Source organism: Physcomitrium patens, chromosome 5 (genome assembly GCF_059467195.1).
Source record: "Physcomitrium patens ecotype Gransden chromosome 5, ASM5946719v1, whole genome shotgun sequence".
Lineage (NCBI taxonomy): Eukaryota > Viridiplantae > Streptophyta > Bryopsida > Funariales > Funariaceae > Physcomitrium > Physcomitrium patens.
Window position 1 is genome coordinate 15,086,667 of NC_143414.1, and position 15,735 is coordinate 15,102,401.

At 40.4% G+C, this 15,735-nt stretch overlaps 2 protein-coding genes across 2 annotated transcripts; one reads left to right on the forward strand and one right to left on the reverse strand.

Moving 5' to 3' along the window:
* Window positions 1–1,194: 1,194 nt before the first annotated feature.
* Window positions 1,195–6,411, reverse strand: LOC112282895 (splicing factor SF3a60 homolog). The gene is made up of 12 exons (XM_024521034.3): window positions 5,885–6,411; window positions 5,391–5,501; window positions 5,134–5,238; window positions 4,549–4,691; window positions 4,239–4,335; window positions 3,869–4,036; window positions 3,511–3,582; window positions 3,063–3,224; window positions 2,809–2,886; window positions 2,540–2,668; window positions 2,106–2,252; window positions 1,195–1,790 (listed from the first exon to the last, which is right to left on the reverse strand). The coding sequence occupies exons 1-12, from the start codon at window positions 6,056–6,058 to the stop codon at window positions 1,644–1,646; spliced, it is 1,533 nt and encodes a 510-aa protein (XP_024376802.1). The 5' UTR covers window positions 6,059–6,411; the 3' UTR covers window positions 1,195–1,643.
* Window positions 6,412–8,711: 2,300 nt separating this feature from the next.
* Window positions 8,712–15,303, forward strand: LOC112282065 (uncharacterized). The gene is made up of 16 exons (XM_024519237.3): window positions 8,712–8,867; window positions 9,345–9,427; window positions 9,715–9,865; window positions 10,133–10,210; window positions 10,336–10,453; window positions 10,732–11,813; window positions 12,109–12,232; window positions 12,392–12,504; window positions 12,834–12,945; window positions 13,112–13,204; window positions 13,507–13,568; window positions 13,849–13,979; window positions 14,126–14,196; window positions 14,368–14,420; window positions 14,555–14,621; window positions 14,785–15,303. The coding sequence occupies exons 2-16, from the start codon at window positions 9,385–9,387 to the stop codon at window positions 14,902–14,904; spliced, it is 2,418 nt and encodes an 805-aa protein (XP_024375005.1). The 5' UTR covers window positions 8,712–8,867; window positions 9,345–9,384; the 3' UTR covers window positions 14,905–15,303.
* The last annotated feature ends 432 nt before the right edge of the window (window positions 15,304–15,735 follow it).

Below are 15,735 nucleotides of genomic sequence, written 5' to 3' on the forward strand. Positions count from 1 at the left end.
TCTCAGATAATGTCAAACAATACAAGACAAAATAAGAAATAAGAGCCTCTTAGGTTGGGGTGCAGTCTTTTTCTTCTCAATGATGCCACCTTGCCCGGCCCATTGTAGTTTATTGTGTTCCAGAACGGCAAGGCGCCTTAAAGGCTTTTTGTTCCTTTCGCTCCTGCTACAAGCACAATGCTCATGGGTTCCCCCCCCCCCTTCCCCTCCCCTACAGAAAATTCCTCCGTGATCCTACTTGTTATTGTGACTCCTTTTGACCAGAAAGCAGAGAGATGGGGGATGTACATGGTGATCGTTTCTTTGTCTTTACCCCTGCAACTGAGCGAAAAGAGACGATCACTACCAAACACTTCCAGTGTAGTTACACCACCACAATGGTTTTGTCTGTTTGTTTTCTGGAGAGGGACTGATGCTTGATTGGCAGGTGGGTATCCTATATTGAATAAGGTGGGGGAAGGAGGGCATGCTTTTAATGTTTGGAGTCTTAAATGATGCAATCTACTGTTTGCGGCTTTTCTGGGTCTTAAAAGGATCTGCACTGTGAGGGCAATAGCAGTCTACCTTGGACTGTAGCAGCAAGGGTTGGTCCTAAACTCCAAGCAAATAGGACCTTGACGATTTATTTCCCTGAACTTACTTTCGGAATACATACAAAAGTGTGGTAATTCTTATGAGTGTCTGATTTAAAGAAAAAGTCAGCCAGGGACTTGTACAGGTAGAGAGCAAATTTCGAAATATCGAAATCAATTGAAATTATTCTGGCCCCTTCAATTCATGGTGGACAGCTCAAAATGATTGCTGAAATATTCCGAATTTCAAATCATCCCATCATTGCAAAAGACGTGAGGGTTCCCCACACGGGTGATCGATTGGCTGTCTCCTAGGTCGCAGTGATAAGATAGGGTGCAGCGATTCACGAGCTGTTCGGGTTGATAAGGCCCCCCGCTATCTGCAAGGCTAGTAAACAGAAAGGATGCTCTATGCGAGTGATGTGAGGTAACACGGGATACCAGCGACTGTTGTACGCCTTCACCCCCGTTCTGGCTCGTCCAGCTGATACTGTGAAGCAAGTTAATTACTCCCTCACTACCATAACGCTCGTGGCAGAAACATGGGTGACCAGATGGTCCTCACCCCGGAACCTTCTCGCTAATTACACAATCCTGAGAACCCTTCAAAGAAAAACCTATCTTTTCAAAAAGCACGTGAATTTTACTTTGTACGAAAGTAGGGGAACCAAATACTTTCGACGTCACTTCCGGCAGATCATGCTACTTTACAACTGCATAGATTAGAGCGAACAATCAAACACAAAACATTAAACCCACCATCTAATACCGACTAGGCTGCTCCCTGTGGACGTTCCGATCTTAAAATCCTCATAAAGCATCCACAGTTTCAAGAAAAACATGACAAGAACCTTCGGAAGTGGTGAGACTCCCTCCTAAGCTTCTGAGGACAGAAACCCAGCTCAGAAAGTAATAGCTTGTGCTCTACTGCAGCACCTGCCGTTGCACAGATTTTTCGAGAAGCAAGCAACTGGGAATATAGCTTGTCCTTGAGACCACTTCACTGGAATGGCGGTCGTTTCAGCATTGAAATATTAAATCGCCAACAATAAAAGCTTACTGACAGGTGACTCAAATTAGCCCTTGTCGTTGTAAATCAGAGAAAGTCTTCTTGTTGTATACATTCCCATCAAGGTCTTCATATTCTTCTTCTAGATCAGGACGCCACTTGTTGACTCCTTGCCTCTCTTGAATCCTTTCCCAGAGAGCTTTTGCATCCTGGTTCCACAGAACCAGAACAGATCAAAAATAGATTCACAGCAAACCATATATGAAGGTATCTATTTTACATAATAATCTTTCGTGAGCAACAGGAGGAACCAAAATCATCAAAACGACTAGAGAAACCTCATCAACAAAGACTGCACTGCATGATCCAATGCACTCGAACTAGTAACACAAAAAACACAAAGAAGCATTTCGAAGGTACACTTGGCACAAACTACAAGACAATCAACAGCACTAAATGAACAATTCTTAGAGAAACCTGCAGATAGCGGTTACTTTAACAAACTGTGTTACATCGGGACGTACTTTGATGGATGTAATCTCGTGGAAGTTTTTCGTATTTGGAATACCCAAACAACGCATTCCATGCTGATGTCTCCATTCCTTGAAGTGTCGTTCAAAAGCCCGTCGACCCCAATAGCTATAATTGCCGCATATCTCACATTTAAACTCCTGAAAATTATCACTCGTCAATCCAGGTGCAAAGCTGCGAGAAAAAAGAGATGGTCCTACACTGCAGAACCGAAATTCATTTCTACGGCCAAGCGTCTTAAAATGTGTACGAAGCCAGCGGTTTCAGGGGATTTATAACAGGAAGTTTCAAGAATTTGACATCTACATGAAAACTGGTGAAAATAACGCTCTTCCTTATTAACTTCATTTATTTTAAATTAAAATAGCTATTTGGGTCAAAGTTTCAGGCCGAGACTACTCGGGGCCAGCGGGAACAATAATATTACCTGTCCAAGTCCATGCAATTTGTAAAGCCAATAAGGAATGGGTTTCCCATCCCATCCCATTGGTAACTTCAGAGGATTATAGATTGCCTGTTCCTCATCTTCACTTTCACTTTCTTGTGCCACTTCTTCCTGTTCTCATAAACATTCCAAGGAAACAGGTTTTCACAGTAAGTACAGAAAACGCTTTCCAATAAGTTTAACTTACAGCTACACAGAAATGAGTCAGAAAAACGACCAAAGAGACAGATTGGACAAATCTAACAAGATACCTCTTCCCGCTCAGCTTCCATCTCCTCGTAGGTTAGAGCTTGCTTTTTCTCTACGTGTGACTTGGTTTCCTCAATAGCCTGGATCAGTAAAATTCCAGTGTTCAGAATATGTTTCCTGACAATTCCCGAGTAAAAATACAACAGCGTATACTATGAAAATGCAATAATATGATGTGACATAACACATGAATATACTGGATCATGACATACACGGTTCAAAAGAAAAAGTTAGGACCAAAGCCAAGAGTATTTACCTCCTGCAAAAGCTCACACAAACGCTGCATCTTCACCTCTGCCAAAGCAACTGCTTTGGAGGAAGCAACCTGTTGTGCAATTTCCTTTTCTGATTTCATCGTAATTGGGAGTTGATATCCCTTGGGAAAGTGCTTACGGTCAAGCGAATCTAATGCAACTCCCTGTCACGAAAAATCCCAAAATTACACACGTCTGCTACAAAGCACTCAAAAATACATGAACAAGATCCTATCAAATCGACTCTTCAGTGCCGTTCAAATACACCAATCATAATTCACTAAAAAACCAATTGAAGATGAAACACATTTGACTTAACTCCCAACTGAACAGCGATCATAACTATATTACAGGAGAAACTTCTATGCTTTAATCCAAGATGAAGTAACTGTGAAAAAATGGAAATATATATATGAAAGATGACAGATGAACAATACAGCTCACACTCACCTTGGTAAGAAAGAGACGCTCCGCACGTTGACGAGGAGTGCCACCTGTTTTTAAACCCAATGCTGCAAGAGCCTAAAAGAGACCTCAAAACGTATCAGAATGTGAATAAGGATCCAAAAAAATAAAGCATGCACGATAGAAGAAGATATTAACAATTCTTTCATCTTCAATAAAGGAATTTACATGTTGAGCTGTATCACAGAAAATCAGGTTCATCTATGACCTGCCGATTACATCTAGATCGACTTAATACAAGCGGTAGGTGAAGAACTGTCTGCACAACAGAATAAGACTCTTACAAACACAATATAACTGCCGAGATCTACTGTCAAGTGGCAAAAAAGAACTGCAAATGTACCTCTTTCAGGCGATCGGGGCCAAGCTCCATGAGCTCATCTACGCTGTCATAGTCTTCTACATCAATAAGCGGTTGCAATCTGGAGGAGGCCTGTTCAGTTCCTAAACCCTTGTCTTCCCATCCTTGGACAGTTCCTGCATTCCATCTCTCCTCAAATTCGGCATTAACCTGCATACAATAGATAGAATGAACAGTTATCAGCACAAACTACTAACTCAAAGAAATGACTGTAGGCGCTGCAGGAAGGGTGTAGAAAGAGGGCAATGATTACCGCATAAACATCGGATAACAGTGGACAAACGAAATTTTCGAATCCAATTATAAACGAGATTTTGAATTCAAAGAACGCTTGATTGTGGGGCACGCTAACCTTGGCAAAAATTTTGTCAACATCTTGTAAGGGTTGAGTCCGCTCAAAAAATGACAATAAGTAATCTGTCATTGACTTCAGGTAGTCTTGATACTGCCTGCAGTACACAGACATTGTATGGTTAACGACGCATTTACTCTTCATCATAACAGGCATACAAAGATTGATTGAACAGAACGTTAGTCAACTATTTTAGAAGGGAAAGAATTCCAGTACCAAGCTATTGAATTTTAACTTGAGAGAGTACATGACAGCCATAAGATCAAGTCAATAATTCAAGAAAGGTCGAAAAAAAACAAGTGTCTCTTACTTAGATAACTTAACATTGCGTGAGATCTTGTGTGTTTGTGAAAAGTCGTCCAAAAAAGCAGAGTACTCCAATGGCTGCCCAAACTTGGAGTTCAAATATTGATTGTACAGAGCATGCAAATCCAAGTATCTTCCATACGCTTCCTGAATGTGAAACAAACATGTCAAGGAAAACCTAGTCCAATCCCCACACCAAACTGCGACAATGCCCTACGACTTATTCTAAGCAAGTTCCGAACTGCATCCTGTGATTGCCCAAGCCAGGACTCAACGTTCTATCTGAAAACAATATACATCGGCGGAAATGATGTTCTCTGGTTCAAACAAGTATTTTGAAGAAGCGCACGAGAAAGTTCGCGTCTAGTTTTCTTCCATTCATCTTTCTGTTGGAGGAGTAGAAGTGTACAATTTGACCGGAAAAGGAATTATTTTACGCTTTTCTGATAGATGTGAACGTGCTCTTACACTCTTGTAATAAAATTATTCCAAGCTGAGAAATTATTAAAACATAAATCAAATCCAGTTCCAAGCACCATCTTCTACCCGCACTGTCGTAAATGGATGAGAGGGTACGGCAGTAAACTACCTCTCCACTGAAGTCAATATAGGGCTCTTCCTTGAGATACTCTTCAGGATCATCCGCTGTAGTTGCCTCCCGAACACTAGGATGTCGCCTGTGGTATTCCCTTATCTGCACTCGACAACCAGGGAAAAAAAGTTCCTGATTAAACATTGATGTCCTCACCATAACCTCTAGACCGAATAATGTCTTGGGTTCAGACACTCGGCTCTAAAAATGAACTGTACAACGAGCCAACGATCAAAAAAAACGACTTCACGTACTTCTTTGAATCGTTCGTAAAAGGACGTGAAGAAATTCTGGCCTTGACCTTGACCTCCAAGAGCAGCAATTTCATCCTCTCGAGCATGATCTTTGTCTTCGTAAATGTCCACCTGCATTTATCAAATAATTATAATCACGCTGAATACACGGCTTACTCTTGTGAAACAAATAATCGTATCACGCAAGGCCCTTGTTCATTCAAAATCAGAACCCTAAACGATGCATTAGGTCATGATTCTAGTGGAAGTGTCTTCAACCTTCGTGGTAACGAATTTTTTCTAAGAAGTAGGAGCACAAAGAGAGACGTTCAACCAGCTTCGCCCTCCTTGCGATTTGAAGGTGGCTCCCGGTCGACTACTCTGTCATTTCGCATTCACCGATGAATGAACGCCTAGTTCAAAACTCGTCCGGGAGAAAACGTTGAACTAATGCAATCTAAGAGAAGTAACATTATAGGACTGTGACTTGATAGCTTAAGGAGAAGCAAACTCACAAGTTTTGCCGTGGAGTCGAGGATAGCGTGGCGCATGTTATTGACACGGTGATTCTGGTGCAACCTCTCCTTGTGCGACTTCGTCTCCTTCTGCAGCTCCTGCACAATGCATCGCTCCAGCCGCTCGCACTCCTCGTGGAAGGCCCGCGTCTGTTCCAACAACGTCCCACTCATTGTTGCTCCCTGTTTCGAAACCAGCTCGTGTCACTATGCCAAAGCTCCGTACACAACCCCGCACTAGTTCCGACTCCCTTGCCCTAATCTTCTACCCTGGAGCTCTCTCGTTCCTTGCAACTCCTACTCCTTGAAATACAGCTTTCCACTGAAATTTCCCAGCAATGTAACCGTTGCAAATACAGAAGGAATGCAATTCGAGTTATGTTTCTCGTGCAGTGACGTCTGTGAAGAATAAGGCAAAGATGAATAAGAAGCTTCGATTTCGCTGACAATCAATCGAGAGGTCGGATGTCTTGCTCGCGACAAAGCAAGATTTGGGGTACCGCTTCTGTCTGTCTGTCCAATCTTCTCTTAGGGTTTTGCGAGCAGCAACCCCACGCCGACGAATTCCTGTGCAGGAAATATTCCACGAATGAATGATTTCATGTTCATCCTTCTTCCACATCCAACTCATGGATTTAAGAGAGAATTTAAAATATCTCTTATCATTCAATTGTTATTTGTCTATTTGAATTTAAGATGATGATAACAGGCCATTCATAATACATATTAATAAAATCATATTAGCTAAAAAAATGCATTTTTTTAGTATTACTATCAAGCTAAGCAAATTTTAATCTGAAAGCATGTATATGTAAAATATAAAAATGAAAAATATTCTTAAAAATGTAAATTTCCATGTAAATATACATATATATCTGGTTACAATCCAAAAAGATGCAAATAATTCATACATATTTTTAAGGTTAAGTTTACAAAAATATGATTATTGAATCATTTACAGTGAAAAAATGAAAAGAATATCACGTGTAGAAAAAATTTCCTTAAAATTCATATAACTCATTAATATGCTGTATTACTTTGATTTTTATTTCTTAACTTGTGCAATAAAAAATTAGAGTACAAAAGTTAAACAGTGGCAAATCTAAATTCATATTCATTAATACCAAGGTGAAAGAATAAATCACTGTTATTTTGTAGACTACACACTATATAGAGACTATAAGTTGCAGGATATATATATATATATATATATATGAATACAGACATATACATAAACACACACCCAGTTTCATACAATGCATTGAGTCTTCAATTTTAGTCATGAATGTGTTTTTAATTGGATTGATAATAACTTTATAGAATCTATATAGCTAGGATGGGTTAAACATCATTCCAAAACTAAAAAGAGGGTGAATTAGTGACATCAGCTACAAACTTTAAGCTAAACAGAATGAAAATGGTCACCTGCAGGATTTTTGAGCTGAAACTGATACATAGATTTGAAGCCACAAGTGAAATAGTTGTACATTTGTGTTTATATTCTAAAAACTGAAAAAGAAATTCACAGTTGAACAGCAAATTATAATCTTGAAAACAATGACTATCATGTATTTAAAACACAATTGGACACATTATTTCAAAAAGTGTACATTAACAGGATGATGGTCATCAAACAAGTCTTGCTTGCTTATGTACATATATATATATATATATATATATATATTGAGAGCGTGATTTTAAGATAAAATAAGTTGACTTGAGCTAGTTTTCAAAAAAAAATAAAATAATAATTATACAATCAAGTATTTAGCATGTTTAAATCAATTTTAGACAGTTTCCAATGATGAAACATAGTAATTAATATATTAATTTTGACAGTTGGTTTAAATGATTTCAAATATGCTTTTTACAATGCTTAATTCTTTCTCTGATCTTTGTAGATCATCATGTTTTGAAGTTCAATTTGAATTGTTTCATAATTTGATTTTCCTTAATTTATAAATTAACAAGCACAAGAGAATCTATTTTTAAAAGTAATATATTTACTTTGTTCGTATATCTGTTCTTTTTCTCATTAACATTCCATGACATTGTGGGTCTAGTATATGTATATATATATAGATATGGACATTAATGGCAGTTAAACGATTGTGCTTTGAACATCAGTGTTTATAAACAGATGAATGATCTGTTTCAATATATCCAGATTCATAATAGAAAATTTGCCTAGAGGGAACACAAATATCATCATCTTCAGGTATTAAATTTATACTAGCATGCTGATTGATTGAGCTTCCTTCATTACAGCCAATGTGATTGATCATTTTTATGCATCAGACAATAATGTCAATAGTTCAATCTGCAAAAAACAAAAACCAAGATCCGTCACGGTTGAATCCATTTAAATGCGTTTTTCTTTACTTTCATTTGTTTTAATTGTTTTCTAATATTAAAAATTTAAGAATTCTTATAAGATGCATAATAAAACATGTGCAACATGAACAATTTTAACAAATATAAACTGAATGCCATACATTGTGAACTCTTAGTAGCCAGAAAATTTCGGTAGAATAAAATTTTAAGCGTGGAAATTCCAACGTGTGCTGCTTAAAAAATTCATGATCATCTTCACACATATTATAAGAAGTGAGATCTTAAAGTGACTTTCATAACGATCGTGAAGTGTAGTTTCACTATATCGTTGCAGATGAGTACCATCCACGAGATATTGCATCCAAATGGATGAACAGTGTGTGCCAACGCAACAAGTTGGACGCACAGAGACTTTCATCCCCGCTCGCTATCAGAAAGGAATTCAAACAGTTCAAGGTAGCGCGGGAAGCTGGTGAATGAGGGATCGAGCACAACGTCTATCGTGCCGATCGATCGATCCATTGAGAGTGTTTCTTCGGTCGATGTCCATTGTTTTCGTCTGGACTTGCACTCGTAATTGAATTTCATATTTGCGGTCGTTAAGACCGTCCGCAGCAAATGGAGCATCTCCAGCTCTTAGTATGATTGTGTAAGTCCGACAATTCTGCGGGTCGAGTTTCGTGTTGTGTTATTTTATTTTATTTTCGCTATTTTTCACGTTTCGGGTTTGATGAGCGATTGTAAATAAGTGTTTCAAAATGCAGACTAGTTTCCACAGTTTTTTGATTGGTAATTTTGACTACTAAGTTTCTGCATAGGTTTTTGTTTGGGAATTTCGGATTGAATTGGCTACTTGTTTGGATGTCGCCACCTGTGAAAGTTCTTTCTCTTGTTGGAGCTCCTCTTGTGTTGAGGTGGTTCATTCAGGCTCCAATTTCCGCTTCATTTTCTGCAGTGTAAATGATTCAATCCACCATGCCGATGATAATGCGTTGCGCTTGCGTCAGAATTTAACGAAGGAAAATTTCTGCACTCAGATTTTAATGCGCCGGTTCTTTTAGAAATCGTGGTCCTGGTAAAAAGAGCTCTGAGGTTTTCCCTTCTCTCAAGCATTTTATGTGAACAGATTTGTGTATTGAGACATTTCTATCAAGTTGAAGCGGGAAATGATGGCAGAGCATGCTGAGGCTGCGGAATCTTCCTTTTTTCGTAAGTTGCTCACATCATCGACCTTGCTAGCGACAGACTATAGGGGATAGGTGTGCATTAACGAATTGAACGGAGACAGGCATGTTGTTAGTAAAAGCCTCAGTAACAGTGCCTATGCGTGTTATTGTGTCCTGTTTATTGTATTTGGTTTCTCAATGCTGGGACATAATTCTTGTCATCCAGCACTCTTAGCAATGTGATAGTTTTTCGTTAATATGTTTCCTTGTTTACTAGCTGGCCATATGGGCAGCCTCGTTGACCTTCTCATCAAATGTGACTTTGTGCAGATGATATCTTCAGCATGGAACCAAAGAAAGTTACTGCTGTTTACAAACGCCGTCCGAAAAAGGCCGAACCCCAACATCCTGATCGCTCGAGTATCGGTTTGGGAACCACTACCGGCAAAGAAAGTGGAATATTTGTTTTCAGAGATGAAGGGTATGTCATTCTTCATCTAATGTCTACGAGCTGCCCTTTTGTACCTTGTAAGGATGATCACAGTCTCTGAGGTACAGTCTCTCAAGGTCCTAAAATCTACCCGCTTGCTAAGCGATGAGTGTAATGAAGTATTTCATGCGTACTATCTTTTGCTTGCTTAAGCGCATCGGAATGGACAAGAAGCTAAAGGAATAGGTATACTACCTGAAGCAAGTCGGATTTCGTGAAAACCGTCTGACATACTTTGTCACGTGTTGGCATTTGCAGGGCCAAAAGCAGGGATATCCTAGGAAGGAAAATTAAAGGAAGGAAAGATAGTTGGCTCCATCGATCCCTCTCATTCAGGTAGTTTATGGTTGATTTTCCTTCCGCTGGTAGCCTACAACCTATGAGTATTTATTGCCAAGAGGCATAAGAATGCATCGCTGTATCCGAAAATGTGTCCTATCTCACCATGTCTGTGATTGCAGAGGAAGACGAAGTAGCCTAATGCCTACTCACCGGCAGCCTTTGGGCTCTCTTGCGAGCAATATCTACGGCAATCCTTCAAATATACTTCTCAAGAGCAACCCAGGCAATTTGGCGTCGGTAAGGTTCATTTGATGTCCTTTTGCATTAAGACACGAATGAGATGTAACTTTTCATGAGTTGTTGCAGTTTCTGCTTAGTTACGAAATAGGACCTAGTTATTACCTATTCTGAAGTCTTATGCTGTTAGCTGATTCTGCTGCTGTGAGCGGTTGATGCTTATTTAGAGGAATCTGTGCCTTGTTCAAGTGTAAGCCTTGAAGTCTTGAAGACTCGTCAATCGCGTGCCTGTTGTACAATAGAAGATCTTTGATAGGAGCAGTTGCTCTGTGGAATAGAAAACCAGGAGGACTTGGGCTGGAGTTCCATCTTCATACGTGAAAGAACAGCGAGCGATTTTTGCAGATGTTGATGCTTTTGACTTAGATGAAAAAGAGGCTGGTTTCAGTCCGACTCCCAAGAAGCAGCCACCAGTGCGGGATAGTTTAGATTTCGCAAAATCCCAAATGCGAGCTTACAGCTTTGATGAAGCATTTCGTCATCCAACTCTCTCTGACAGTGAACTATTAAGTGCTGCTCTACGGACTCCAGGCCGACCTTTTGGTAAAGCGGATTCCAGAAAGTACGATGTCTCTCGTCCTCTATCTTCGTTTACTGAACAAAGTATTCCAGCACAAAATTCATTCTGGTTACATACTGATTCTGGCATCAACGACGGTCAAGATGAAGATATTTCTTCACCACAAACACTCAGAGATAAATCCATTCAACTACGCAGCAGTAGGAGTTCTGCAGACTTTGTCAGCCTTAAAGAGAACTCTCTCCGTTTATCGGATAGTTCTTGGATCAGCAACGACGAAGAAAATCAACTGGCTCTGCCATCTCCAGAAGTGTCATGGGACCAACAGATGAGACGACGAAGCAGCAAATCTTCTGTGGATTCTATTAGCCAAGGACGAAACAGCAGAAGCATAAGCAGCATTGATCAGGAGATCCCAACTCCTGTGGGAACTCGGAAGAATTCCAGCCTTGATATGGAAACTGCGTCCCTCCTCAATCGATTGGAGGCCTTGCATATTAGGGAAGAGGAAAGTCACAGCATGTTCAGCAAGAGCTTTCGCACTCTAGTACCCGAGGAGGCTGAGGAGGAGAGGGAAGGAATAGGTCACTGTATATTCCGTAAGATGAGTCATTGTACTCCAGTACCTGAGGAGGATGAAGACGAAAATGAAGAGCAGTTGGACAGACCTGATGGCTCACAGACTGGAGATGGGCTTAATGCATCATTGGAAGAAGACATTGCGGAAAAGGCTGTAGAACAGTTGGAAGCAGATACCTTTCTATCAGTGTTTGAGGTTCTCGTACAAGAATGTCGTCAAACGGAGATCCTGACATTGGGTGAAGCACTTTCGGGTTTCTGGTAATAATCTCCTAATCACTTCCTGATGTGTCTTAGTTTTCTTCTTGCCTCCTAGTACTTGATCGGTTCAAGATGTACGAGGCATCCAATGCATTTGAACACTTCTTGTTTCATTGAATGGAAGCTAGGTGAAGAGAATTTACGCTGAACTTTCGAAGTTTATCGTGGTTGCATGAGATTAAATGGCAGAGCACTCCTTGTTCTTCGTCTATATAATCAGATAGTTGCAATGGCTGTCATAAAGCAAAGTTGTTTCCGTTCTCGGAGTTGTCTTACCCTCATTTTTGTATAACAGCGATTTACGGCAAATTAAGAAATTAGGAGAGGGAACATTTGGAGAAGCCTTTAAAGGGGGTAGTAGTGTTTTTAAGATAGTGCCAATGGATGGGAAATTTCAAGTTAATGGTGAGGCACAAAAGGTACAAATCCCGAAAACTCATATTTAGTTTACTGCACTAAGGTGTAATTTGTTTCTTGATGCATATAGTCCTCGAATAATTATTTGAATATGAACTCCATCGTCCAGCAAAGGCGACATTTAAGATTCTGGACACAAGTTCCGTGCCTGCTGGTTGCAGACTTCTGCGGAAATGCTGAGCGAGGTGGTTTTGTCCAACGCTTTAAACGAATTGCGGGGTGGGCCAATGAGGAATGAACCCAATATTTGCAGCACATTCGTTGAGACCAAAGCGTATGCATCTAAACTCTTGACTATAATAGGTTATAACTGGTTTAATCTGTGATTTTCTGCGAGAAGGGTTTGCTGCTGTTTTGAAAGTGGTCTTCAACCTCGTGAGTCTCTGAATTCTTCAAAGAGAATTTGCCAAATTGTCTTCAATTTTTCAATGTTAAGAGGAGGGGAGCAATTGTACACAATGCATAAACTGAGCACTGCAGTAAATTATATCTGGTTATGCGTTTTAGCAAATTCGTTAAGCTCATCCAAATGCCTTCATGTAAAAAATACCAATCTTTGAAAACCTCAACACGGGAATGCTCACTGAAATGAGGTTATGGCAGCACGCGAATCTGCCAGGGCTGCTATGACCCTGAGCTCGTCAGGGCTTGGGAGGAATGGGATTCCCTCAATACGTCTGAAAATGATCATCCCTCTATCTTCCCCAATCAGCAGGTCACTTTTCCTACCCCTTTCATCATACTACTGTGAAATCTTGGATTACTGTTCAAAAACACGTACACAGTGCAATTAGAGCGTATCAGAATCTTCTCCGTGTTCGGAGAATGAGCAAGAGTTGTGTAGTTCTGAGTACGCCAACTAACAAAGGTCTGGTTTCCAGTTGTATGTGGTATTTTTCCTGACAGATGGAGGCAGGGATCTCGAGAGTTTTTCTTTGGAGAATTTCAATGAAGCACGGAGTCTCTTACTCCAGGTAAGCCGCCGCTAACTGCTCTTCTATCTTTTTAAAGCCGTATGAAGATTTTGAATCGCCTCTCTCATCACACTGCAATAAATTGTAATCCTCTTACGGTTGGTCGTAAAAACATTGCAGCATTGTTCGGATGTCGATATCGGACTTGCCATTGATTTGCAAGCTTCCTGATTACTTAGTCCTTGGTTTTGTGATGGTTGTGAAATCTCTCATTAAAACCCTGTCCTTAACCTCTCCGAAGGAAATCAGAATTTTTCTTAGCTCAAAAGTCGATTGATACCAAACCGGAATTGTATGCATAGATTGTATTAGCACTCGCAGTAGCAGAGGAGGCTTGCGAATTTGAGCACCGGGATCTTCACTGGTATCATTTCTGCGCTCACACGTGACTTCATTCTTGAATACGATGATGTTTTTTACTACTTAAGAATGCTGGAGAGAAGTAAGAATCCCTGTCATGCCAATTTTGTGAGATGAAGCCGGGCACTAGAATAGCATTAGTAGTTGAATGACGGCTAACTTGCACAGGTTCTTTTGAAATCTCTATTGAGCAGTTCTTAGCAAGGACTCGCATTGGACTTAACGACAATATGCTATCCTGACAGAACATATTATTGATGTCATAAACTTGTGTCGGTCTATAGGGGCAACATAGTGCTGTCAAGGGATCAACGTGAACATGTAGTCTTTCGATTGCTTGGCCAAGAGAAGCAAGTGAAAACATATGGCCTGTCTGTGTCCCTCATCGACTTCACGCTCTCCCGAATCAATACAGGTACAGTTTTGTTGATTTGGATTGCTCTTGAACATTAAAGCCGCATTTGGGCGTCTCATGAGTTTGTAAGCCGTTGCAACAACTCGAAAGCATTTGAAACAATCTCTATGCTGAATGAGCGGGCTGAACTGTTTGTCTTGGAACAGGAAATCAAGTTCTGTTCTGTAACTTAGCTGCAGATCCGGCTTTATTTGAGGGCCCCAAGAACGATGTGCAGGTGGGCAGCTGGACTCTTTTGCCAGCCACTCGCTTTGACGTCAGTCCAGAGTTCCTCGTTCTTGGTTATGATGTTTTAGTTATTCAACTTGCTTGCTAAAAGCAGGATCAAGTTTTCTCTTCATGCGATTCAAGGCGGGGGTAAACCAACATAATCCTGATATTGCTGCAGGCTAATACATATCGAAGAATGAAGAAGGTAACTGGCGGCCAATGGGAGCAGCGGTAAGTCCACTGCTGTGAACTACTAATATTTGATGTACACAGGTACAATTGGAACATGTCTAGTAAGTAGCTGTTTACAGGACATAGGACATTTCCTCCTTCGAAGTTGTAACTCCTTGATTTGGTTGGTACAGGTTTCTTCAGACGAATTGTCTCTGGATTCACTATGTAGCGGATATTCTTCTTACCAAAAAGACTTTCGTACGATTTCTCACCTGGTCGCATTCTCAGTTTTTGCAGTTGTCTCTCCGAAAAACAAATTGGTTGTTGGAGTTGATTTTACTGTTGTTATTCTACATTCTCATCAGGTTGAACATTGGATAGTAAGGTTCGCAACTTCTTACTCGCAATGATGGTTTTGCAGAGCTCTTCCCCAGCGGAGAAGCGGTCATTGCGTGCTTTCAGAAAGAGGGTGATGCTATATGAGTCATCAGGAGCTGCTGTTTTGGATGAATTCTTTAATGGCATGTGGGCTGATGTCTAACTTAGTGCTGGCACATTTAGACGCCTCACGTTACTGATTTATAAGCCCGGAGTAAATGCAGTGACCCTGTCAAGGTTACGAGCTTTTCATGCTCTATGAGTTATACATCCAACTCCAAGTTGCGTGTGTAAGGATGTTTGACGCTGCCTCCTCCCCCTCGCAGTAGTTCACTACCATATCTCGGATGTCAGGGTCGTGTACACATTGGAAAAGAGCATATTTGGATTTCTTCAACTGACTCACCAAATTGAAGACTCTACTAACCTCACAATTCAGTGTGTTGATTAAGGAAACTTTTAGAACAGTCAAAGTTTTTACTTGTGTTATATTATTATTATTATTATTATTATTTTTTTGTAGCGAACCTTTTGGGGCATTTATGCATAGATAAATTGTAAATTTCAATTGCTTAGAAGTTACAGTGTTTGCAGCTTCTACTATGTCTTAGGTGGATATTTGGTTTGTTTCATTTGAAATGTCTGCTTAATCAGACAAAAACAACATTGGATTGGATAGTTCTTCTAGAAGATTTGGTGGCATCAAGACTTTTTGTGCTGCCAATTGTGTCTGCATACTCGACTAATTTTACCATTTCCCTTGCTAACCAATCCAGGCAGGGGATGCATCTTCCATTGCCCTGATCCCTTTGCGCCAGCTTCATCATCTCACAATGCTTCGGGGTGCGAAACTCTACTTGTCTAATTACGGGTTCGCAACTCAAGCCTGACTGTTGTGTGGGATTGTGTGAGAGTGAGAAAGTGCTGTGTCTAGGGGCGGCACGCGGCTGGCCAGGAATTATATCCATGAAACATGGGAATCAATGCCAGCATC